General features: G+C 36.9%; 1 protein-coding gene across 4 annotated transcripts; it reads left to right on the forward strand.

The window, feature by feature from the left end:
• On the forward strand, positions 1–26,858 carry LOC131146159 (rRNA (cytosine-C(5))-methyltransferase NOP2C). 4 transcript variants are annotated; one of them, XM_058095530.1, is made up of 11 exons: positions 1–176; positions 7,778–7,939; positions 8,701–8,845; positions 9,975–10,065; positions 11,854–12,051; positions 12,188–12,426; positions 18,227–18,358; positions 18,753–18,820; positions 18,938–18,999; positions 25,370–25,508; positions 25,936–26,858. In XM_058095530.1, exons 2-10 carry the CDS (start codon positions 7,827–7,829, stop codon positions 25,501–25,503), a joined length of 1,182 nt encoding a protein of 393 aa, XP_057951513.1. In that variant the 5' UTR covers positions 1–176; positions 7,778–7,826; the 3' UTR covers positions 25,504–25,508; positions 25,936–26,858. The 4 variants fall into 4 exon arrangements, 3 of the variants coding, with proteins under 3 accessions (XP_057951513.1, XP_057951512.1, XP_057951511.1); XR_009134249.1 differs by lacking the exon at positions 25,936–26,858 and adding an exon at positions 19,083–19,180 and having other exon boundaries at positions 21–176; positions 25,370–25,460; XM_058095529.1 differs by having other exon boundaries at positions 21–176; positions 25,729–26,858.
• Positions 26,859–27,682: the final 824 nt, after the last annotated feature.

Genomic DNA, 27,682 nt, shown 5'->3' on the forward strand with positions numbered 1-27,682 from the left:
ATTCCTCGTTCAAACTTCACGTCGGCCGTGTGGCCCTCTGGGCGCTCGCATCTCAGTCTCGCAGTTCCTCCGTCCGCACCGTCTACTTACCCTCGAGTCTCAAGTTCTCAACAGTCAAAATTTTTCAAGGCTCTCATCTCTTGGATCTCCGTTCTCGCAAGTTGCAAGTCTCGCAGGTTTGATTTGAAATCCTCAGTCACTTTTTGTTGTAGTCTGTCCCTCGCAATTAGATTATTAAACAAATCAGAGCATAAGTTCAATGGATGAATGATTTGTTGGGAAATTGAGATGTATTCTAACTGTTCGATGAAATGTCCCAGGCGTTTAAGCAGTTTCGGTCTTTAAATTTCTGAATATTTCGATCACTGCAGCCTGCTGGCTGTTGCTGCTGCAGTACTGCCTATTCCTTGATTCCTAGCCCAGTGTCACGGTCTGACTATTTTCACACTGTTGTGAAGGGCTGTGCGGCGCTAGTTAAAGCACTCTTGCTTAACTAGCCAGCCTATCGTTTACCAACATTCATTCACAAAGCACTTTCATTAACATTCATTCAGATAGCAGCGAAAACAGTAATCAATTCATGAAAGCCGTGGCAAGCAAGCAGTAAACATTGAAGCAAACGTAATTCATTAACAAATCTTCCGTTGACATGGTGTACTTAGCGAGGGAGGCAAGTAGGTTAAGCACGTTGACAATTGCTAATGAGTTTTATAATGACTGATGAACACTTACCCTCCCCTAAAGAGGTTTTTATGTAATTATCATCATTACACTAGGAAACATCAAAGTGACCGAAGAGTTATACTGCCTTATTTGGTTTACAAAGACTCTACTAGTAGAAAATAACCCTACACTAGTATTTACATGATGGAAACCCATCCTGAGCACACGAGATAAGCGGTCACAGGCAAGCATAATACCCTGAATAAGCTTAGCTCGTGACACCCAGCAACGGGTGAAAGTGGCAGCAAGACAAATGTTTCAGCTCCTTTAGAAATTTCAAATTTACGTGGGAATTTTGGAAAAAGGTCGCGGACTTGTGTAGTGAAAGAAATTTACTTTGGAAATTTTGGGAAATTAACAAAATTTGGTTCAGCTCTTCCAGTTAACTGAATTTTTTTTTGGTTTGATCAAAGTTTTTCTTGCCTCAAGTTGGGTTTGGTGCAGTTCTTTTTACTTCTGAACCAAAAATATTTGATTCTCTTGGATTTTTTTTAACCGACCGATTGCACAGACCTAGTTTTATGAACTGCATGGATTTTTCATTTCTGGTTTGATGAAGGACAAAAAGGACTCTGGTTAGATAGTGTTGTAAGCGATATTTCAATACTGCCCTTGGTTGCTTGTTAAGTTAGAACATGAAGTATGGGAATGCTTGCGATTTGTTTCATTTTGAACTTAGCATGAAAGCTTTTGTACCTTGACTCCCATGTTTCAGTTGAACAAGGTCTAGCAAAAATAGGAAATGATTTTGCTGTAAATGCAGCACGTATTGTCACATTGAACTTCTCAAACACATTGGTATCACTTTTGACTTCACCATTTACTTCTTAATTGTCTTTCATGTCATTGCACTTGGCAATTACATGCATTATGTGTCATGAACAGTTCATGTTGTGCCATGACATGAATTGGATGGATATTTTTTTTTTTCCCTTTGATAATTTGGATATGACTTATGGGAATGCTTGTGATTTGTTTCATTTTGATGTTAGCATGAATGCTTTTGTACCTTGACTCCCATGTTTCAGTTGAACAAAGTCTGGAAAAAATAGGAGACGATTTTGCTGTAAATGCAGCACATATTGTCACGTTGAACTTCTCAAACACATTGGCATCACTTTTGACTTCACCATTTACTTCTTAATTGTCTTTCATGTCATCGCACTTGGCAATTACATATGTTATGTATCATGAACAGTTCATGTTGTGCCATGACATGAATTGGATGGATATTTTTTTTACCTATGATAATTTGGATATGACTTGAGATATCTACACCCAATGACTGTATATATGTAGTTCCCTTACATTAACTTTTAGATTTAGATGCAAATAATAGGCTATCAAGCTTATTAGATCCTTTGACAATTTGCAATTTAGGTTGAGTTGAGTTGATTTTTGAATGCCTATACTCTAAAATTTTCTCATTTGTTTTGGTGTACATGCACAATATCCCATGGAATCTCAAATAATGCTCTGCCCAAGGAACTTTTGCATGCATGCGTTGGGCTATTAGTTTGTATATCTTCTGGAGGAGGGATATTGGAACACCACATTCTGTATTTGCAATGCATTTTAGTAGTGCTCTTGGCCATTTCAGGTTTGAAAATAAATCTAAAAAAAAGTGAAATTATTTTGATCGACAATAGTTCAAGAGGAACTCTCCTAGTGGGTTTATTGGGATGTAAATTAGGATCTTTCCCCTTTAGCTACCTGGGGTTACCTCTTGGAGCCAGATTTAAAGATAAAGGAGTTTGGGAACCCATTATCAAGAAGTTTGAAAAAAGGCTAGCAAGATGAAAAGGAATTTTTTGTCTAAAGGGGGGAGACTCTTCTTATTGAAAGCACCTTGACAAATCCTCCAGTTTACTTCATGTATCTCTTTCCGATTTCTGTTGCCAAAAGACTCGAAGGGATTCAAAGGAGATTCCTTTGTGGGAGCTTGGGGGCAAAATTCAAATTCCACTTGGTCAAATGGGGCTTGGTGAAACAACCAATTGGCTCAAGAGGCTTGAGTTTAAAGTCCCGTCACATCTTCAATAAAGCCCTACTTAGAAAATGGCTGTGGAGATTTTGACTAAGAAAGATCACCTTTGGCAGAAAATCATTGACATGAAATATGGGCTTGAGCACAATGAGTGGATCTCTCGGGCTGGTAGCGGACCTCATGACACAAGGGTGTGGAAATACATTAGGAAAGGCTGGAATGACTTTTTGTCCTCTATTAGATTCCAAGTGGGGAATGGAAACAACATTTATTTTTGTCATGATGTATGGAGCAACTTGGAGGCTTTCAGTGTCTCATTTCCAGCAATTTACAACATGGTTTGTGATAAAGATGCTTGCATAAGTCAACACCTTCTAACATCAATTCAGAGGTTTTTTTGGAATATACCCTTTCGTAGAAATGTGGAAGATTGAGAACTTCACCAGCTCACCGATTTCTACAGTCATCTTTACAATAACTACTTTCAAAACAATTATGACCTTTCTATTTGGTCCTTGGACAAGAAGGGGGTCTGCACTATTAGATCCTTCTACAAGAAACCTTTTCTTCAGGAGTCGAACAACATTCACTCCCCTTGGCCTTAAACATGGAAGACAACTACGCCTACTAAGGTTGCCTTTTTTACCTGGTAAGCAGCTCCTAATAAGATCTAGACCCTGGAAAACTTGCAAAGAATGAGGTTCTCCACTGCCAACAAATGCGCTCTTTGCATGGCTGATGCAGAATTGGTAGACCACATCCTTCTCCATTGCCTTCTTTGGAATGCGGCTCTAACTCTAATCAGACAACCATGGGTTACCGCTAGATTGGAGGGGAGCTTTGGTTCTAGAGAAGGATTTTGGCAACAAATGAAAAGAGGAAGGCTTTGTCTCTCATTCCTGTAACGACCCGATCCTTTATACGGACCCAGGTGTCACTCTTTCATTACATAATATCTATATCTGTTCAAGATATGGAAACAACCCGCCCTAAACAGGGACATACGGGTGTAAATAATACATAATCATGATGTAAATGTCGTGGAAAAACATAAACATCCATTGGGATTACTACTAGCCTTATAGCAAAGTTCACTAATACATCCATAATTTACATGCATTCGGACTTAGAGTAATCGTCATATTACAACCCTCCAAAAAGGACTTTCATCAAGTTTAGTACAAAATTTAGATGCTTACGTAAGCTAACTAAGATAACCACCCCAGTCCCTTTATCTACTAGGACTGATGCACGGACGGACCTGAAAACAAAGGTTGTAAGATAGGGTGAGACACCTCTCAGTAAGGAAGAAGGAGTTACAACAATGTGTGACTGCATACATGCATACTTTCATTCAACATCTGGAATATAAATCAAATATTTTCAATACAGTAATGCATAAGGTATATCATCATTCATATTACAAAATTCCCACATTTGTCTTTCGACCATTTAATGATTTATCAGATGACCAACAGCAAAATATCCCTATAACCAGTTTTACCCCGTGGTTCGGGTTGTGCACTGGTACTCGTCCAATGCCCTATTCGTGCAGACACTGCCGAGTACCTACATACGATCCGACTGCCTCCATTGGCCCAATATTAGTCAATGGTTTCACCCTGCTAGCCGACCATCTTGGTACCCACATCGTTTAGTACGTGTGGTTGCACGTGTACATCTAGCTACGATATCGTGCCGTATCATATAACAGTGGTTTCATTTCACCCTGCAAAGAAAGTATTTTTCAACCCTCCTGTTACTCTCAAGCTGTGGTTCCATGTATCCTAAATTCAATTTATACAAATATGATTTTATCTCCCATAATCTATATCAAAGTATAGAAATAATCCCATCGGGTTCAAACCGGCGTCTTTCCACTCAGTTTACCCCTCTTTGTTTATTGATGCGGCTCGATGTATCACCAGCCTCTGTTAATCACATTGTCAGTATAACAAATTGGAATTTCATTCCCATATTCTATATTAGTAGTATAGAAAATACATTCATTTCCATTTCAACATATATCACACAAGTTTAATACAAAAACCCGTTAAATGATAGAAATTCAATATACATAGTTTAACTAAATAAATAAAGGAATCGAGCCTCTCCTACTATAGTATAAACACAAATAACAATGTTTGTAAAATTTGGAGATCATACGTCGAAACCCTCGTTTTTACCAAAAATCGTAAAATCGTCAAACCGGCATTTCTACTTGGTAGAATTTCACAAATAAGTAGTTAAATCATAGATAATAACATAAACTAGCTTTTTAGTGGTTTAGTTTTCCAAAAATGCTGTTGTAATTAAATTCCCCTTACCTTATATTCGAAATGAAATTTCATACGAAAACAGTCCAAAACGACAACCCGAGATCCCAAAAACCTAAAACCACAGAACATAACCTTACTATGTTTTCTACTGCTATCCAAATATCCAATCAAAATTAGGATCAAATTCCTACCTTGATTCTTGGGAAAACCCGAAACTCTCCGAAACGACGATCCGATCTACTAAAAGTGTAGAGTTTCCTCTTCTGATCCACCCAGTATCCTCCGTTTTTGGAAACGGATGACGAACGGCGAAGGATCTTAGAGAGAGAGAGAGAGAGAGAAAATGAGAGAGAGAGAGAGAGAGAGAGAGAGAGAATGAGAGAATGAGAGAGGATAAGAGAATTTATAGAATAAATCCTTACTTAGCCCTTAAGTAATCTAAATAAATACCTCCTCCAAGATATTTATATATAAATATCTAAAAATATCTCTTTTCAAAATATCTTCTCCAAAATATCCTTTTTTTTCTTTTTCGGGGTCGGGTTACTACAATTCCTTTTGCATTTTTTTGGTGCATTTGGAAAGAGAGGAACTGAAGAGTATTAAAAAATTCAATCTTAAAGCTTCTATTCAGTAAAGATCAGCAGTTTACTGTGATGACTAGTTGGCATAGTGGTTTGAAGCAAATGAGACGTTGGGTTGGCATCCCCTTGATGCCCACTTAATATATAATATATCATCTTTACTGATCAAAAGAAGCAAAAGAACTTCAGACATATACACATCACAACTAAAGAACAGCTGGTTTGGGTATGCTAATAAGTAAGCTCAAGCTGTGTATTTCAGCAAGTAGCGCCCAACTTGTGTTGTGTTGTGCCTTCAAACATCCAGCTGTAAATAGGAGCCAAAACACTAATATAAGCTTCTCTAATTGCTTCATAACGACAACTGTCTTATATTCCAAGTATCTTTTGAGTCAAAAGTCAATAGACCCTTGCAAGCAAAAATCTATAAACTTGTAATTTATAATTTGTGAGTCCATGAAAAATATTTAAATAGAAAATCATCTAACTAAGATAATGTGTTATATTAATATTATCCAATTGATTAAAAATTAAATCTTCTAAACGACATTTGATTCACTAGAAAATATTTTGCGATAAAGTTAAGATTTCTTGTGAAAACTGAAATTATGGAAGAGAATATTTTGGGGCAAGTACAATAAAATCAATTTAGCAAAATACTTGCGGTGTCAAATCAGTTTCTAATTGGCCAAAATAGTTTAACATTGGGAACAATTGGCAGTTAGAAAACTAAACCTGCAGGAGTTTTTAAAGAGAGCTTACTCAATCAATTTGTACAAAATAACATATCATTTCAAGATTATGAGATTTTCTTCTAATAGAATTGTACGAGCACATCAACTCAATTTATTTTCGAAGTCTCCTTAGCTTATCAAATTCTTGCCTACTATAAAAATTCCAAGTATAGGAATTGAAATCTTTCAAATAATGTGGGGAGGAGTTCCTGGATTCGTTTCTGGAAAGATCCATGGCTAGGGAATGTTTCTTTTCCCACTTCTTTTCCTCATCTCTTTAAATTGTGCTCTGAGCCAAATAGAATTTTTCTTTTTTCGTTGATAATATGAGTAGCTCGTTGGCCTCTTGGATTCTCCATTTCAGGTGATCCCTTTTCGATTGGGAGATGGTCTTTTCATCTTCCTTGTTGTCCTTGTTGGACAGTTGCAATCTATCTTTGGGTGGTCTCTGGATCAATCGGGGGTGTTTTCTCAGAAATCATTACATGACTTCTTGACATATTGCAGTTCTCCTTTCCTTCTCTATCCTATTATTTGGAAAGTCACGGTTCCCCCAAAAATAAAAGCTTTTACTTGGTTGGTTGTGCCTAACAAAATTAATACCAATAACTTGCTGCAGATTAGTAGACCCTTGAAGGCTCTCTTTTCAGTTTCCAGATGTTTGCATGCTCTTTTTTAGGAATTCTGAGACAGCATCCCACCAATTTTTGCATTTTGCATGGAGGATATGGATTATGGAACAAACTGTTTGGTAGGAAGAGAGTTGGGTTTGTCCCTATTCGGTGGAGGATTTGTTGGTCATCTCATTCGTGGCTTTAGTAGAAGGAAGGATAGGGCTGCAGGGCAGCTCAGTGGCAGTGTGGCAAATTTGCAGCTTTATGGAGTATGTGACTAGAGCGTAATGCATGGTTTTTTTTTTTTTTTTTTCAGTAAGAAGTTAAATTGGTCACTGGTATGGGGTTTGGAATTTTTAGGGAAGCTAGTTTTCAGTATTTAAACAGGAATTGGAAGAACTGGCTGGTTTGATTTTTGTTGTTTTAGGTTTTTTTTTTTTTTTTTTATGGTTTGAACTAGATTTTCTGTGGGAGATATCTTATTCTTCCTTCTTGTAAATTCTTTCCCTATTAAGGAAATTTTATTTGCTATCCAAAAAAAAAAAAAAAATCTTTCAAGTAATATGTTTGTGTAGGGGGCTCTCAATTACATGCAATATTAACTATCCATGTGACAATTTAATTTTCAAGAAAGAAATATGAAAAATGATAATTTAATTATATATAGCATCAAAATTGTCATAAAACCTTGGAGCTAATATTACTGGACTATTGAGAATTGCGAATTCAAGGCACACACCTTTCAGTCAAAAACTGCTACTTGAGTAATGGAATCTTCTCTTGTTTTCTCACTTTCATAGCCCCCAAGCTGTTTTATTTGTTCTCTACTCTAAGGAATACTCTTTCTCATTTTCAGGCTGTTCTTTGGAGGGTTGATCGGCTAATATTAGTGTTCTTATTATTTGATGGAAGAAACCATGAAGCTCCCTTTGCCCAATGAATTTGTTGATTTTATCAAGGAGAATGGGTTGGATCCTTCAATATATAGTAAGGCTGATTCAACCCCTCGTTATATAAGGTACTCTTGAGGATTATATGCAGGACCATTGATTCTTTTTCTTCTTGTAAATCATTTATTTCTTTTCTGAGTGAAAAGAAATAAACCGTCATCATGTCATAAACAGGTTTAATTTTACAACTTTGCTTTGTTCATTGGAGTTCAACTCCTGCAGCTGTTTATGACATGATGACGGTTTGAGTTCCTTAATTTGATGGTCTTGATGAAGGTTAATGATTAAGCAGTGAGAGCAATGTTTACTGATATTGTGTTTCCTTTAATATCTTTGCTATTAATTAAAAGAATTTCAAGCAGTTTTGAGCCCTCCTTTTTTGGTCACAATATTCTGAAAAATCCCTTCAACATTAACATATGACCACTTAAAAGAAGGATACATGGATAATTTAAAAAACAAACATTTAAAAAAATCACACTTTTTAACTGTTTAAAACTGCCCACTAACATTTGAAACCACTTAAACTGCTCGCAATTACAAATTTTTTTAATTGAGATTAAATTATATGTGAATGTGTGATACTTCCACACTTAAAAAATCAACCGCTAATCTTTTGAGGGGGTTCAAAAGCATTGTATTGAGACATGCTGCTAATGCACAAAAGCAGCATATGGTAGTTCCTACATATTTTACTTCTGTGCTAATGTAATACTTTTTTTTTTTTGGGGGGGGGGGGGGGGGGGAAGAAATGCACAAAAGCAACGTGTAGTTACTTGTGCATGTGAATTTCACTATTGTGCTAACATAATTAGTTGTCTTTTGTAAGGTTGAAACCCAGTAGCAAAGCTGATCTCCAGGAGCTTGAAGTTGAGTTCAGATGTAAGCTTGAGAAACTGAGCTGGTTACCTGATTTTTATTCTCTTCCACCTCAGATCCAGATTGCTAAGTCAAATGCATACCAGGAAGGACTGGTGAGAAACAAAAAGTATTTCAGCATGGAGTTATCTGCTGTATAGCGGTGTACGAAAATTACTGAAAACCAAAAACTGGACCAAAACCGAACCTCTTGACATTTCAGTTTGGTTTTCAGTTTTGTTTTTTGGTTTCGGTCTATCAGTTTTCAAAAATTGGTTTTCAGTTTCAGTTTTGGTTTTACTAATGAACTGAACCTAAAAACCAAAAACCGAAATATAAATGTAAATGCATATTTAAATTTCATACATCATATTCTATATTAGTACTTGATTATTTCTTTTAATTCTGAAGTTTATTAATTAAAATAATTTATTTTAGCATTAGCATTATTATTGAGAATATTAAACTTACCAAATTTTTTCAACAGCAATGGAGCGTTTATGATTTGTTCCTTCACAAATCACTATTCCCAAGGCAATGCAAGCTATACAGCATAGCAGCAGCACTCTATGCATGTTGTCCCACATTGGTTGAAAGCAAACATTGAGAGCTAATTTCTTTTTATAAAGGGACACCTTGGACAACAATCACTCCATCTCATTGGGCTTGAGCTGTGCCTGCTAATTTAGCAATGTGTGGACTTCCTTTCAAAGGGAAAGAACATACCTAAGGCCCAATCTTTTTTAGCATACTGAATTCAATATTTCTGTTAATTGATGCCCAAACTGAACCGAACTGGCAATCCGTCACTAACCATTTTCATCGAGCCGCGGTTATCGATTTGGTATTAGTTTTGGATTTTAAAGACTGATTTTTTTGGTTTGGTTTTCAGTTTAGTTGAAACCGAATTGTTTAGAACCGATTACACCCATACTGCTGGAACAATGTAATTAATCAGTTGTGATGGTTGGGAAAATTCTTAAAAACACTTTCCTTTCCTTACTTAAAAATCAACTTTGCTTTTCAAAAGATATGTTTGTCAAATCATCTATTTTTACTGGATTTGACTGGAAATAGATAAGGAATTTAATCACTTAGTAGGTTAAATGCTTGCATTTGAGTTTTGATATCAGACACCGTTTTTCTTCACACCTAGATAGATTTTCAAGCACTCATTATTTTTTCCCAATTATCTATGCCTTTCAATGGCAATTCATTCTGCTATACTCTATTTTGGTTATTCAGATATATGGAATTGATGCTGCTTCTGGAGCTGCTGTTTCAGCTTTGGGCATCTCTGCAGGAGATCATGTCCTTGATCTCTGCGCTGCTCCTGGTAACAATTCTTTTATCCTTTCTTATTAAGTTTAAAAAATTTGTATGATATGTTTTAAAGAATAATTTCATGTGAAACTCAAAAACAGATAATAATGTGATGTTAAGATAAATTGTCTGGAAATTTTAGGTAGCATGCACAGACTTTGTTTGAAATATTTGGAATGTTTTGTAGAGTGTAGTACATACAGGGGAAAAAAGGAACTATCATTTCGGCTATATTCAATCAATTGTCAATAAGAGGTCGAAATCAGGGAATGTGTTGCGTGACATGGATGATACTAATTAACCTGCAGAACCTGTCTGAGATGTAGCTAAAATTGTAGCTCTTGGGTTGTCAAGTCCAAGTGAATAAGTTCAAGTTTTAACTTTGGTCTGTTAAAAAATGTTGAAAGTCTTTTTTCAAAGGACCTTGCTTAGCAGAAGCACCCCACCCCCCGTGCAATCGTGCACACACATACCGGCAACACACACGCAAACCAGGAAAAAAATCAAAGCTTAATCTGTATACTAGATTTTGGAGATGAAATGCTGGGTTGCTCTTCTGGACAGAATGATATGTCTATGGCTATTAACATCATTCAATTTGAAAGTTAGTTCTTTTATGCAAACATATAAAATATCATTGTTCACCTTACATGGAATATAGCCATTTTTAGGATCCATTTGGAACTTCGAAAATATAAAAGTAGAATATCAAGGAATCTGCTTTCCAATTTGGTAATAAAGGAAAATGAGAAAGAAAGTAAAATATATAGCAAACCAATGAACAAATTTTTTATTTTAAATATCATTAACCTTTAATGTTTTCTTAATTTTTATTCACGTTTAAATAAATTTTCATTCTTGATCATATTTGAGATAGAGAGAAAATACCATGGGAAATTGTTTTCCATCTTATTTTCTTCTTCTTTGTTTTTTTCTTGCAAAATCTTTAATCTAGATGTTGTCGTAGGGTTATTTTGCTACCAATGAGATTGTAAAATGGCTTTGAATCTAGTAGTAAGCTGCTGGAGGCTGCATTGAGAAGCTTGCGAGCTCTTGAGTTTGCAATAGGTTGCTCATGATTTCTTTATCTCATGAATGATCTTGAATGGGCCTCTAGTTGAGCCATGTTCTGTTGTTCAATTTGTTTTGAATTTTTCAACCACCATCTTGCTTTGATCTGCATTTGAAAAAAATGATCTCCAAAATTAGGAAAAGAGGTGGACTCAATCATCTTACTCTCAAGCTTTAAAGAGGGCTGCCAGCTGAGGTTGACTAGTTCTGATTGTTTAATAAATATAGTTGCTGGATCTTTTGGCTTCTGATTGTTCTAGTTGAGAACCTGGTTGAGAGACTTCAGGCTTGTTTTTCTGCAGAAAACACTTTCTGCTTCCATTTTGAAATTTTCAATTAGTTACAAAAAATGCCTTCTTGTTTTCTACTTTTCCAACATTTGTGTAGAAAATTTGGAAAACATCTTTTTATTGTTTTCAAAGTTTTCCATATAAATGTTTGAAAGGTAAAACCTGGGAAGCAACGTGGCATTTTTGTAATTCTTTAAAAAACTGGAAATAGAAAATGCATACTTTTTCTCTCAAGTAAACAGGCTCCCCCCCCCCCCCCTCTTCCTGTGGAGCTTAGGCTTAGAAAACCTGTCTTTCCTGTAACAGTTTGTGGTTGAATGTCTGCGTGTATGTGTGTATGAGATATTTTTATAATATTTCAATGGAGAATATCAGGGTTAGATTTTTGTCCCTATGTCAACGCTCACCTGTTTTTATATTTATTTATTTATTTGTTCCAGGAGCTAAACTTTGTATGATGCTGGACCTTCTTGGTAATTCGGGTTCAGTGACTGGTGTTGATGTTGCAAGGCACCGTTTAGCAGCTTGTAGAACAATGATTCAGAAATATGCACTGGGTGACCGGTGTCGGCTCTTTGTTGCTGATGGAACAACATTTTCCCTCATTCCTGTGGGGGTTCATTCAGATTCTAAATCATGTAATGAATTTGGAAAAAAAAAATGGAAATGACAATTGTGGCATTCTTCAAAAATAATCTGCTAGACTTTATGCAGTTATGTATATGATGGTCCTCATCTTTCTGATGTATTCTCATTCTGTCTAGTATTAAACAGGCGAGTATGCATTGGCAGAAAAGGTGGATGTATTCAAGGAGTGGACCTCTAGGAGATCATGGAAAGAAAGAAAAAATGCGTCTAAATCACGTAAAAGTATGGCCTCACAGTTATCTCAGGGGATTAAAGTTCCGGAACTTATCTTTTATGGGCTCCATTCCGGGGTGGTTGGAATCAGTAAAAGTGAGTTATATCAATGTAGGAGTGACAGGGATTTCTTGTGCTCTGGCTATGACAAGGTAAGTTGTGTTATGGCTTTTCCTTTGTTTTGTTTTTGGACAAAGCTGTGCTGACTTCCTTTAGTTTAACCTGATTTTAATTTATTGGAGCTGATTTGCAAATGCTAACATGGCCTTCTATTAATTTCTTGACCATATAATCTTTTCTTCAATATTCCTCCTACCATGAGATCTGTGCAGCACATATCATGCCAAAAAAGCCCCACTCTCTTTGATGTACTTCCTCCACCACCTTTTTTTCCTAGAAGTACATGCCCTTCCACCCTGCAAGTTTTGTTTCAAACTTCTCAATTGTGGGGTTCCATTAAATTTCTCCTTGGATTCAGCTCCCAATGGCAGCCACAAATATTTCAAGGTGAGAAAGATCCCACTTTAAACTCTAGGACCTGTTCCAAAAAACCTTCCATGTATCTCCTTTCCCATAGGAATTAGCTTGCTCTCACTCAAATTTACCTCAAAGTCAGAAATTGTTTCAAACCACAGGAGGATACATATCAAATTCAATATTTGCTTCATTTCAGCCCTGCAAAAAATGATAGCATCAACCACGAGTAACAAATGTGACACCTGCAATTCTTTATTGCCTCTTCTAGCTGTAAACCCTTTTCACTACTTTCATTAGCATCTTGCCAAAAGCTTTTATGATAAGAATAAACAACAGTTGTATAGTGGGTAAACCTTGCCTCAAATCTCTCAAGTATTTAATGAATCAGGTGGGTGTCGTGGGACTTCCATTGACAAGGATTGATTAGCTTGGGTGGAGATACACTTCTTAATCCATCTGAGCCATTTCTCATAAAACCTGTATTTTTTATTCAACCAAGCATGAAATCCCTACACACATGATCATATGCCTTTTCCATGTCAAGATTACAAAATTACACAGCTAGCTCCATTTTTTGATTAAAGTGCTCACTGCTGACAGCCTCAGTAGCTGTAATAATAACATCAAGAATCTGCCTCCTTTCTACAAAAGCATTTCCAGGGGAGGCACCACAACTGTGTTTATGACCTACTTCAACCTTGTTGTCAACACCCTTTGAGATGATCCATTTAACACTTTGATAATGTATCTTTTTCTCATCTTTATCGCTTCTTATAGTGCTCCAATTGCTAGTTTTTCGGTTGTTGAGGGGGAGGCTTTCTCTTGGAGTTTTCATTTTTCTAGGGATCTTAATGATAGATTTAGATGAACTCACTTTGCTTCTTTCTACTTCCCGCTTTTTTTAGCCTTCCTCAATGGATGATGGTAGGATTTGATACTTAGATAGCTCTGTCGTTCTATTTTTACATTATTCATTCTCCCACTTTCTCTTTAGCAAATCATATTTGGAAAGCTAAAGTCCTTCCAAGTGAGGGCTTCTGTTTGGTTTTCTGTTAATAAAGCTAAAACCAACAATTGTTGTAGGTTAAAAAGGCTCTTTGGATATTTTTTGATGTATCATGAAAGTGGTGAATCTTGTTATCTTCTCATACATTGTTCTGCTGCCTGGATTATGTGGAAAGACAGGACAGTAACTTTGGGTTTGTTCAGTGAGCAGTGGGTTTACCTGGATTTATTGATAGTTTCCTACTTCTTTTAAGGGATTTGGGAGGGGATGAGAACACAAGAATTTTATGGAGCTGTGCTTTGATTGCTGTGATTTGGTGTATTTAATTTTAGTTGGAGTGGAAATGGACAAATCTTCAAGGATCAATACTTTCCTTTTGAGTGTGCTTGGGAATACAATTTTTTTTCTTACTTTGTGGGCTTCAGCTGCTTGCTGCTAATTTTTATTTTTATTTATTTATTTTTTCTTTTTAAAGATAAAAAAAAATGATATATTAAGAGAGTACGTGTTAGGATTTGATGCCGACCTTGCTCCAAAACCTTGAGCTTGTAGTCAGGAGGTACCATTTCCTTACACATGGCAGTGCAAAGCCCAGCATTTATGGGTGGGCCTGAGGGGCCTTGCTACGCACACGTAGGCGCATTGACAGATGGGCTGTCAAGCACTGATGCCATATACTTGCATAAAATAGTGAGTCCATAGGAATATCGCACACCCCATAAATACCAGTATTAGGATTTGGTGCCTACCACTACACCGAGTTGATAGTGAGGAGCAGTCGTTTCCTTATACATGGTGTGGAAAGCCTCTCATCTATACATGCTGTGCGTGGGCTTGAGGGGCTTCACAGTGCACATGCAGGCATGCCAGTTTGGCTGCCAAGCGCTGATACTGTGTACATGCATACACAATAGCAAGTCCATAAGGAGATTGTTGACACCCCATAAATTCCAACAACATGATCAAGAGAAGATGATATATCCTCAAAAAAGAAAATGAAAATAGAGAAAGACCAACCCAAAACAGAATTGCTCACCCTGCAAAAAAATAAAAAAGAACCGAACCAAAACCACCTAAGATAGCCCCTTGTTAAATCCTTCGCATCATGGTTAATAGAGCACTGCAAATTAGTCAACTCCCATTGTCCCTTCTTAGCCTTACAATTACCACCATCCAAGTGGACTTCCTTCATCTCGATCAGCTAACAGCAAACCCATAGACCCTGGGACAATCACCAAATCAGCGTCAGTCTGCTCAATCTTGTGTATTTCCTAACCTATTCCATCGTATTCTGAAGCCTAAATTCCCTCTAAAACATCTATTGGAGGGGGAGGCTTATAGGAGAACTCCTCCAATGTATCAAAAAAATCTGATCCAAGCCCATGTTGTTCACCAACCTCACCTATAGGTAACCTTCCATCATATTCAAAATCATTATCCAGCTCACGCTCCTTGTCATATAAATCATCCCATTTCTTCTTCTCAAAAGCCTCACCATCTGTGTCCACCTTATAGAAAAGATCATACATCCTTTGAGCATTTATCATTTTATGGAAAAACTCAAGTATTTTTATTTTTTACTGCCTTTTTTAACTGGAGAACCATTAATTTTTGCCTCCAAGAGATCTCCATTCCAATAGCAGCAGACAGCACCGTTTAAAGCTCATTCTTCTTTCTTTTAGCTTCCAAGAAATCTCCATTCCAATAGCAGTAGACAGCTCCATTTTAAAGCTCATTATTCCTTCTTTTATTCCCTAGAAAACCCTCATATGGTTCCCTTGCATCCAGAAAATTAATTTCCAACATTAGCATCTCCTTTTTTCATGGAAATGTTCCCAAAATTCTCCTTTTTCCACCTTTTAATTTACTCTTTAAGCCATTTCAGTTTATTTGCTGCCACCAAGCTGGCAAAACCCCAACCTGCAAGCTGTTCCACCACTCCTCTACTCTAATCCCAATCGCTCATCCTTGAAACACTTGTTGTCAAACTGAAAATTAGGTGGACACTATATAACTGCTCTCACATCAAGAAAGATTGGGTGATGGTCTGAAGCTGGCGTTGGCAAGAGCTTTTGTGTGTCCATAAGGATGGAGTTCTTCTCAGTTGGTTGACACCAAGGGGGCGCTCGGAAAAATTGAGCATTAATTACTGAATGCTGAATCACACTCTGAATTTGTGAATCAGATTCATAGCTTGACTGAACCACTCAACACTGAATAATTAGGCTGTTTGTTGCTAGTCTATTTAAACATCTGAATACTTGTGTTATGTCCATTTAACCCTTTAACATTATGAGCTCATGTTTATTTGCATGTAAACAAAAAGAATGCATCTTACAAATTGAAATGAAAAAAGGTGAAAATACCTAAAACATTGTTCAGAATTATAGGTTGCAGGAAGAATTTCTCAGTAATTGTTTTAAAGTTACATTTAAAAAAAAAAATCAAACCACAAAAAACTTCAATTGATGTTCCAATTGCATCACAGAGAAACAATGCAGCTGTTTGTGGAAGACTTCCGGAACAATAGGAAAATTTCAAGAAAGTCAGACCCTTTTGAGAACAAAGCCCCACCCATGAATAATAAAAAAAAAGAAACCATAGGAGATGAGATTCTGGAACAAACACCTCTTGAACAGTTGAAATTTTGTGAGGAAGCTATATCCAATACCTTCAGAACAGAAGCCTCCCATGAACAATTTAAAAAAAAATGATAGATTCCATTGAAGAGAAGATTCAGGTTCAAGAATAATCAGAAACTTTTCAAATTCTGCGAATCAAAGCCCCTTATACCATTGCAGATAAAACTCCCGTTGCATTACAGGGAAAAAAACTCATCAATTGAAGCCTCTAATCACAGATCTATCCGGTTGTCCATGGTGCTACTGATCTCCTCCCTCTCAGTGACGGAAAACAATTTGGATCCCAAACATAACCTGGAGATGCTACTTGTTGGGAGAGAGATGGGAGGGGGAGAAAGGAGCATAGGGAGATGATGAAAGAAGAACAAAGGGTGTTGTCGTTGTGAGTGTCACCTCTCCCTCGGAATGGCATCCTGCAGAGAATTTGTTGCTGAGCGAACCAGAGCCCTTTGAAGGACATTTGGAGATACAACCAAACAGGAATGATCTCTTATTTTGGAGGCTATTAAGTGAACAGGTTCTGTTTAGATGCTATTCAGTGCAAACAAACACCCTCTAAGAATCTGCAAATCCAGGACAGAGAATAACTCTCCCTGATGTTAGAATTATGGCAGAGTGACTCCAGAGACCTAGCTCACCCTTCAACATTACATTATTTATATCGGTGATGCAGTCTCACCTAGAAGCTCATAGCCTGATTTAAAGTCTGTGTGTTAAGCATGTGCCACTCAAAGCTTGCATCAACACCTTGAAGTGTCTCATTCACATAGCAGCTGTGGACTATGGAGTTGGGGGATATGGCTTTCAGTATGCTGAGTCCATGTTGGGTGATGCCAAGTTCAGTTATTCAAGAGTTCTGGGCTTGGATAGGAGGATTGGACTTGTCTCATGATTTTTCGAACTGACATGGAGGGAAAGAAATAGAAGGGCTTTTCAGGGCAGTGAGTTGTCATTTGCAAATCCTACAAAAAGTTGGCTTTTGTGTTTGCTTTTTTGGTTTAGTGGGGAGTATGGTGGCAATGCTATAGATAATCTGACTTTGATAGGGTTACTGATTTTTTGTGATAGGGTTTTGTGGTAAGATCAACTGTTCAATTCACGGAAACAATCTCTTCAATTATAGTGGTAAGACTGTGCACATCATGCTCTCCCCAGATCGCAATGGTGCGGGGGTCTTGCGCACTAGGTGGTACACATCAAATGAGTTGTTGTACTTGTGTTGACACCCTAGTAGTGCCCTTTAGGGTTATCTTCATTACTTGCCAAAAAAGAGAATTTTTTACATCTAAAAGCTCTCTTTTGTAGTCTTATTGTCCTAAAAAAAGAAAACACATTGAATAAAACTAGGAATCCTATCCATTGTGAACAATAACATACTAAAGAACAAGTCGCTTGAGGATGGGGTGGTTGTCTATGCTTTCACTTTTTGCTTCAGCGGCTGGTGCTTTTGCCGGAGTTCCTTTGAATAATATTCAGAGCAGTTGGAGTTTTTTGCCATAATGATTTTTACTTGAGCTTGCTTTGTCTGGCTGTATTATTTTTATTTTATTTCTTTTGTTCTTTATGGGTGGATTTCTTGTCCTTTGCAGTGTATTACTCTTCCTACTAAATATACTTTCTCCCTTTTTTTTATCCCACACACACACACACACACAAATGAGAGCACTTAAAACATGCAAACACTTTATAGCTTGTTTCATTTTTACTGTTTGAGCGAGCCCCATAATAATTGTCTGGCATTTTTTTATGCTTATGTTGATTTTTCTGCATTTTTTGCCTATTCACTCTTTTCAAGAGCTAACGATTGGTTGGAACTTAAAAAATCAGGTCCTTGTGGATGCAGAATGCACTCATGATGGGTCAATTAGACATATTCAAAAGTTTGAGCACTGGGGCTGGAAAACGCTTGACCGTCGTGTATTGAATGCACAGAGAACTGATTGTGTGACTGTTCTTCAGGTAACTAATCTATCCTTCCAGCATCTATGAGGTTTAAGTTTGCAGCATATGGATTTTTCAAGTGTTAGATGAACTGCTTACATTTTTCTTGGAATTTGGAGCTAGTGTAACTTAACAGTTGATACTTTAGAAAGCACAAATGGCCCCCTATGTTACTGCTTACAAGCTGTCCTTTAAATTTACTTCTCTGTAGCTTCAATTCCTCTGAATAAGTAATCAATGGTGTCATTTTCCGAATTGATTTTCAAATGTTTTGGTCTCTCTGTTTCTTATTTGAGCCTTCATTGGCCAGAGTAGGGAGCCAGTGTCAGTCAAAGTGTAATTCTTCTATATGTCATCTCTTTTTCCCATTATCTTAGACGCATTGGTTTATTTATTTATATATTTATTGCAGTTACGACTACTGACTAATGGATTTAGATTACTAAAAGTTGGAGGGTCACTTGTCTACAGCACATGCAGGTACTGGTCACTGGCACTATTACAGCTCTCAAGCTTCTCTTTTCTATTTTTTTGGTGGGGGGCGGGTTTGTGATGTACATATTTAAAAATATTCATTTTTACCATTTTGTGCAATAGTTTAACAGTTGCTCAGAACGAAGATGTGGTAGAGCGGTTTCTTATGGAAAATGCTTCTGCTGGTAAGGGTCTTGCACATCTAGCGTATTAATTTTTTATTTTTCATTTAAAAAAGTTATAGCCTGCAATATGGGTTAATTTTCAGGAGTGAATACACGAAGTGTGCTTAGAAAAAGTTCAACATAATTCTACCTTCAACAGAATGGTTTTCATTGCTTTTCTGAAGGAATTTTGGATTAAAAGGTTTGGATTTAAGAGCAGTATAAATAGGCATGATCTAGGACTCTAATCTGTTCCATAGTTAAATTTTTCTACCAATATCTGCTGTCCAGCACTAAATTGCTTGTTCTACCAGCGTACACATGTAATTGAAGGCTGGATGCAAGTGTTCTGGTCGTTAGTATTTAACTAGTTAATATTAGTGTGATGTAGTATCAAGGAGAGAGGGAAAGAGAGAGAGAGAGAGAGAATAGAGAAGGAATAAGAAGATATATGGGGGAAAATACACATCTCAATCCAAACTCTTTAAACTGCTTTCTAAGACAACAACATTCTAAACTAAGACACTTATTTAGAGACTTGCCCGTTTTAAACAAGAGACTAATTAGTTACTTAAACCTAACTTGTTTAGGTTTGGTTTTAGGATCCACTAAGCCTTGACCCTATATTTTGGAATCACCCCCTGAATAGGGTTCAATTTGATCCATCCAGTGGCTGGATTCCACCCTACAGTTCTTTCTGCTGTAAAGAACTCAACTCCATTGAGTTGGGGAAAGTAGTAAGGAGACCATCCGCATAAGATGCATCATCCTGCTTCGTAGGAAAGGAGCTGCCGTTGCGTTTCAGCTTGGTTAGTGAAGATCTTGAGTTGGCATCAACTTGTACCTCTTCTTGTTAGTGGAGAAGGTACAGAAGTTTCCAATGCATCTTTCTTAACTCTCCTATTGAAAAACCATGGACGCCCGAAAAGAATGTTGCCAGATCTGGAGAGGAGGATGTTGGACTGCACTGTCTCCAGGCTCTCCACAATCAGAACCATCTTGAAGGTAATCAAACAATGGTAATGGACCTTCAAGTTGGTATTGTTCACCTAAGCTATTTTCATGGATCAAGATGTGGCTTATCCTTTAGAGTCGACTTCACAGCTTATTCAGAGACTGCATTTGTATACTTACCTGGACCAATAGCCAATGTGCAAAGTTGTTTCTGAGTTCTGAAAAATCACCTGGGTCTAAAAAATGCTAGTTCTCCTCCAATCTTTGTTTCTTTCAATACTGAAGGAAGAGAGGACACATTGAAATACTTGACAGTCTTTTCTCCCATGTTGCTGTCTTCATTTCGAAGTCACTTGGTTTCATCATCATTTTTTTCCCTATCATCGCCATTGCTTGATTAGGAAATTGTGTAACTCAATGCCCAAAACCTAAGCCCTTGAAATGCTAAATTTTTGGGTGGAGCTTAGAAGCTGGCTCAGAGTGCTCAAGTCTTCAATGAGATAGGAGTTTGAACACCTTTATCCAATTGCTCAACTGACTTTGCTTGCACAACACCACTGATGGTCTTCTCAAACCAAAAGGTCTGTTAACTTGAGGAGGATTGCATTGCATGTCATCCTCTATTTGAGTTGCAACCTGCATCACCAAGTGTAATTAGATGACAAGCAACAAACTTGGATGCATCGCTTGCTTCAACCCTTTCTTGTACAGGGCAATCCTGACATCTTCTTTCCATTTTATATCTGCTCGGTAGCCAAATGGTAGCATCCACTAGTGTATGCAGCTACATTCATTTCTTATTACCTCAAAGGGAAGAGCTCTAGATGAACACATTGCTGGTTGTCAAGGGGTTACAAACTGTTCTTGCATGGCTCATTCTCCATATTTTTCCCTTCCAAAGATTTATTATTTAATCCACCAAATTTGAGCAGTTTCCTTCAATTTGGATTCAGCCAAATACAACTTTTGAGCATCATTCATATCATACCCCTGAAAATATTTCTCTAATGAAATTCCAATTCATCAGGAGGACCAGCTCTTTTTTTTGGATAGAAAAAGAAGACATTTCTTTGAAGGATAATGAATGTACAAGAAGGAACATAAGAAATTCTCATTTGAAGAAAAATGAAGAAAAAATTACAAAAATAATAACACAGCCAACCAGGCTTGCTGCAGATAAGGAAAAACACAATTCTTTAAAATAACCAGCTGCAACAGCCCAAAGCAAAGCCAAATACTGAACCTATCCCAGAGCATAAAGCATTTCTTTCCCATAAAGATAGGCAAACCCAGCTCTCTCCAAAAGACCCAAACAACTTGTTCCGAACCTTCCAAGTGAAAGAACAATGCGAAAAAAGGTGAGATACAGATTCTGAACTTTCAAAACAAAGAGCACACACATCCATAGATAAAGCCTTACAGGGCTTCCTCCTTACCAAGACTCAAACCCCAACCAAATAGAAAAGGCATGCTTTCATGAATCAAATGCTCGAAAAAAGATACAGGAGTAATTCCTCGATGAACCCAGATGAAAGTTTCTCCTATTCTAAGGAGGACAACCCTCCAATAAACTCAACAAAGAAGAGAGCTTTTCCACCTCCTTCACATTAAAAGACCTACCAAAAATGGAAATCTCAAGAGAAATTATCCTCCATTACAAATCAGGAAGGAAAAGTGCAGATATATCAACCAAATGCCTTCCCCAAAAAGAAAGTGAGAACCATTACTCAAAATAAATTTGGTATAAGGGATGAAGAAAAATAGATTGTTCATAATACACCTCCAAGATCTCCCAAAGGAACATCTTGCACCCATATTTGCATCCACCCATTTACCTACATGCTAAATGTGCTTTTTTAACGTTGTGCCAAAGGAAATTCTCCTTGAGGGAAACCACCAAAGCCATTTACCCATTATAGCAATGTTTTTAGACTCCAACTTACCAAGGCTCAAATTCCCTTCCTTAGACCTACAACCATTCTTCCAACTATCCGAATGATCCTTTCCATTTTCATTTTTGATAGAAAAAGGAAGATATATTCATTGAAGAGAAAAGTATGTAAGAAGAGGATAAAAGATCCTCCTACAAAAAGAAGAAACCAAAATAGACTGGAAAACAATCAAAATAAAACCGCCTTCCAATCTCTTTGACGAATCATCCTCTCCAATTTAAATGCCCTATTTAAATGATCATTACGTGTGGGGAGCTACTATCATCATTCCACTTTTCTGTTTGGTAGGAGATTTATTGATGTCTTGCCAAGACTCAGAAGTGGATGACAGATTGAATTTGGATCAGATGCCAAATTGATGCAGAATTAAAAGAGAGGAAAGGAAAGAGACGGAGAAGAAAGAAGGAAGAAGATAGATAGGGGAGAAACACCCAGTTTAACATGTCGATTCAAATTCTCCAAACTGTTTTGCAGCACAACAACATTCTATTTTACAGGGATTATTTTTTAAAAAATTGCAAATTAGCCTCTGATACATATATATACAAGAAAAATATAAATCCAACAAATCACTTAATTCTAATACATTTGACCTTGGGACCCAATAAGCCCCTTTATCTTAGTCTTTGGAATAGGCCTCCAAATAGGGTCTAAATGATTATCCAATAGTTGGCTACCTGCTCTGCATCATTGTTCATGTCTTCATGATTCCTTGATTGCTTTACTAGTTAGTACCCATTTTGTGTCTTAGTTGCATCAGCATCCTCCAGTTGATCAATGATACTTGGTGATTGCTTTCATTCAATGTGTTTATCAATTGCCTGCCTTGTCCTAGGCTCACCCCTCCTTTATTCAAGTGCACACATGACAATATTTTAGGTAAGACCTATTTACTGGGGCTCATTAGTTCTCATCAATTAACATTCAAAGATAAATCGCTGTCTGATCTACAAAGAGATTGGAAGGCAGTCTTCCTGTAATTAGCTATTTCAAGGATGATGCCTTGTCCTCCATTTTCTGGACTTCTTTTTAGTTATTAATGGATTTTTGTGATCTAAAAGAAAACATTTGAAGATGACAACATTGCAGAAATAATTTTATAACTTGTAAGACAGCTGGCAAACTATATTCTTTTACGGGCATTTGGTTTGTTGTATCATATATGCCTATTGGAATAATACGTAAGAACTATATTGGATGCCTGTTTCATGGGAATATTTTTGTTTTGGTTCATGTTTATGACCAGGAATCAAAGGCAGGATGCTTATGTGTTTGGTTCGACATTGGAATCCTTCATGTATTTCATTAGGGTTACTAGAAATATCCATGAACCAGAATGCATAACAATATTATTATATAGTCATTGTTTACCACAATGACCTGTTGAGAACACACTCAGCACATAACAAATTAAATTCATGTTCTAGGCATTCAAACCATGACAAATGATACTCTCAATTTCATTAAGTTGTCTTACATTTTCAAATGTAGAACCAACACAGTAATCTTGCTATGGCTGCAATCATATCGCATTTAAAAAAAAGGGTGTCCCTGGGCCACAAGGCTCCCCTTTTTGCAAGGATATGCAGTGAACAGATAACAAAATTGTTTACTAGGTAACAGCTAGCAAAATGAAATTTACAGGCAACTTATTTACTTATTTAGTTAACTTATTAGCTTATAAGAGCAGATAATTAACCTATGAGAATGGAATCTGTAGAAATACTACAGAATCATAAATAACAAAATAAATGAGATAACAAAATTATCTTGTTAACCTGTAATAATACTACCTAAACAGAATCTATGAGGTACTCAATTGTCTTAAGCAGGCTGCAGTAGTGGTGCACAACAACCAAATGTTATTGCAAAATGAGCGGTGGAATACGCCTTCAGCCCAAGGAGAGGCTCTTCAGTCCTAGAATATTGGATGTCCATGGAAATAAAGAATAATCTGGGGAGTGACTATGGGATTCACATGCTATGTGGGAATAAGGAATCTGGAGACATCTTCAATGTCTACCATGTCAGATTCCCATGGCAAGCCTCTAAAGCTTCAACAATGGGTAAGTCATCTCAGTGTCTGAGATGCATTGATACTGATACCTCAGTGCCTCACTGACACTCTTGACACGACACTTCTCAGGCTGTGGAGCTTATTGTTACTTCTGGACATATGCCAGACACGGAAAATTTGAAGTGTCCAACACTTATGACACGAGAATTATTAAAAAAGGAGGGGGACTCAGGCCAATGTCATAATATATCAAATTTTGGTAAATTTCTTATGTCTTAGGGAAAGATATATTGCCTAAATTAAGGGAACTTGCAACTTGCATCTATCACATCTTTTACCCCCAAAAAAAGTTTGCATCAATTAGATGTCTGAAAATCAAATGGACCATATTTATCAACATTAGATGCAAACTCAATAATGCTTGAATACTATTTTTTTAAAGGACCATAAAAAATATGTTTATTACCATAATCATATGTGCATTTGTCTTTTTTTTTTTAAACTATTATTATTACGCCCATGTCTTTGCCTTACTGTGTCTTGACTTTTAAGATTTGGTATGTCAACGGGTCAGACATGTGTCATGTCGGACACCCATGTCTGAAGCCACCAAATCTGCGCACCTGAGGTTCCTGACATTACATTCCTAGGAATATTTTAAGATGCTGAAACAAATCTCCCCTCAGTTTTCATATGATATTGCTTGTCAAAATTTATATTTTTGTAGTGCATTTGTTTTATATTCAGTCTTGTAGGGATGGAAACACACAACTTAGGAATTATTTTCATTATTCCTGATGTTCATGTGAATAATTTGCGTCAGTAATTGAAGATTCATGGGTGCAAAATGTTAATTTAATTATGTTGCAGAGGTACTGGTTAGGCTGTGCCCACCCTATGCTATGGGTATTGCCTTGTTATGTAGTCTATTGTGCAAGGCTGTTTAACCAAAATCCATCTATTTATGAACAGGTCAACCAAACACACCCAGTCACTGCTCACTTTTAACTAAACAGGTCTCTTGATTTTACCTGGGCCTTTTTAACAAGACAGTTTGGTTGAGTGCTATGAAGACCTGAAGTGGGTCTCTAGAAATTATGCTAGTGGCCAGAAGTCTTCCCTCTCCCTAAACACCCCCCCCCCCCCCAAACCCCACCCAACCCAACTTTCTTCCTTTACCTTAACTGGTGACCAGATTTAGTAGTTTATGGATAATTCTTGTTTCATTTGATTGCCACTTCTTTTTGGTATTTCAGCTGTTTTATCTTCTGATAGTTCAAATATATATTCATTCCAAACTAATTTTTTTAAAAGCATGGTTCAGGTTTTTCTAACCTCTTTTGTCACTTGTATTGCTATAGCTTTTTGCTCTTTAAAAACCCTCATTTTATTGTTCTCTGATTTCAGAAAAAGGAATCTTAAATTACAGCATTTCATTTTCTTGTTCTCCATTATTACTGTCTTGCAGATTTGCAGGAGATAGATGCTGCCGAAAATTGGCCTTGCAGGAGTGGACTAATACCAAAGACCCTGCGCTTTGATCCTTTGACATCTCAAACTAGTGGACTTTTTGTTGCCAAGTTTACAAAATTGGCCATCTAGTCAAGGTTGGTGCTTGTAGATATTCTGACCCCATGTTTTTGTGGCCTGGGGGGCTTGAAATTTGAAATTGTGTATATTTGGATAAAATACAATGCAAAATTGCATTGCACTTTGTTTAAATCCACACAAATTCAAATCCAAATCCAAGGAATGAAATCCATACTTCAAATACAACCGAAGAAGAATTTGATACTGAAATGGTGTCTGTATGTTGCATGTTTGCAGCCAAAATAATAAAAGTCAAGGTGCAGCTTCGGTCACTTAGATCTTTTTTACACTGGCTTAAAAAGTCATTAGCCCTGTGCCTTTGCTAAAAAAAATATTGCTGCCCCCCCGCACTGGGTTCTCAGCACCATTAAATATATAAATAAATAGGGAAGGAAAGGAACTTTGTTGTGTATTCTTTTAGTAAAGTTATTTGTCCTTGTGCAGGAAAAGTTTGTTTTATTTTCCGTGTTGTTACAAAGGCATGGGATTTGAGTTTTGACTTTTTAATCCAAGAATCATATGCTTTTCTGACACTCAAATCTGATGAATCGCGGTAGGTTATTAGTTGAGGTGATGCTCCCTATTTTTTTGGGGTTTTTCTGAGTGTAACTAATTTGCAAGGCGGCTCCGAGTCATTCCTGAAGACCATAGAGAAGACAAAATGCAGGCTGGAAAGATTCTGGGGGTGATGGAACCCAATGCTAAAATTTTTCCTGGCCGACTGATTTGCACTCCAGTCTGCTGCGAAAAAAATGCCCTGCATACCATAACTCTGGCTTTATGCTCATCATGCTTGTTCTATGGTTATATGGAAGTGCTCCCACACTGTTTGCCACTTATACCCGAATGTTTTTGAGTTATTTTCACTTATCTTTCAACTCTTAAAACTTGATCAGAGGCTCTGTTTGCCTGTGCCAAGTATAGGATTGGCTTATTTCAAGAAAGTGGTGGCTCAACTTCCAAGAGCCTTTCTTCAGATGAACGATCTGTTACATACTTTTAATCACTTAAAATCAAGTCTCACTCTTCGATGACAAGATGGGAAGGGGAATCAGTCATGGAAACACATTGACGGGACTGAGTAAAGCGATAAACCCTGTCTATCGTGTATTCTTCTAATTTGATGGTGACAGAGATCTCCGCACATGCATAAGCTGCACAGCCCAGGGGATGGGAGTGTAAGATACTCGTTGGATTGTTCATGATGTAAATTTTGCAAAACAAGCATTTACTTTTTGTCAGTTGGCATGTTACAAAAATGTTCTGAAAACTAGTATTGTTCATGAAATTTCAATACTAGCATTTACTTTTGTCAGTTGGCATATGACAAAAAAAAGGTTTATAAAGAAGTACAACTTAGTGGTGCATGTTATTTCCTTGGTTGGAAGATATTTGCGTATTGCAGTTCATTAGAATATGGGGGAGACACCCTTGCTCTGTAAAATTATGAATGTAAATTTTCCAGTATGCAAAATTATTCCAGCTATTCTTATCTTGGTCTCTGTGTGCGCACTAAGGTAATCTTTTTGCTTGACTGATAAGTTTTATGTAACTTATTGCTTTCCAGTTTTGAGTGGCTAATTTTTTAGTCATTCCAAATACCCCTTAGCCCCATTTCTCCCAAAAAACAAGTTGCTGTCCCTTCAAGTTACTGCTGCTTCACCAACGTCGAGCTGAAATTGTCTTTACAGAACTTGAGAGTGTTTTCCCGATTTATCTTTTTTTTTTTAAATATATATATTTAATAATACCTTTTTGCAGAAAATGATTCTGACGTAATCTTATTACTTGGAGTAGCGAGATTTGCCACATGTCAGTTTGTAAATTATTTTCTTAAAAACATATTATTTAATATATATTTTTTTAAAAATGATAAATGGGGAAAAAACTATGTTCCGTGTGCTGTGTTATTTTTTGGTTCCTATTGTGTGGACAGCCTCAAAATGTGCAGAATTGGATGATCCACCTCAGCCCTGATTTGTTAGACTCTGATTGGACGATATTGGATGACTGACAAGCAGCTTAGTCTCTTTGGACGGCAACAAGTTCCAAGATGGGATTTAAAAATTTTTATAGAAATGATTACTAAATATATTTATATACATTACGATATTTTTATTGCTTATTAGTATTAGGATAGATGCTAGAAAAAATAGGATGGTAGGAAATAATGGCTATACCTGCTGCTGTG

The sequence above is a fragment of the Malania oleifera genome, chromosome 13, assembly GCF_029873635.1.
Source record: "Malania oleifera isolate guangnan ecotype guangnan chromosome 13, ASM2987363v1, whole genome shotgun sequence".
NCBI lineage: Eukaryota > Viridiplantae > Streptophyta > Magnoliopsida > Santalales > Ximeniaceae > Malania > Malania oleifera.

Bases quoted from the DNA above. Each gene is read 5' to 3' on its own strand.
- LOC131146159 (XM_058095530.1), top strand. From the start codon at position 7,827: ATGGAAGAAACCATGAAGCTCCCTTTGCCCAATGAATTTGTTGATTTT. The intron at 8,846-9,974 runs GTGAGAAACAAA...TTGGTTATTCAG, and splicing joins ATGCATACCAGGAAGGACTG to ATATATGGAATTGATGCTGC. The intron at 18,821-18,937 runs GTACTGGTCACT...TTTGTGCAATAG, and splicing joins CTTGTCTACAGCACATGCAG to TTTAACAGTTGCTCAGAACG.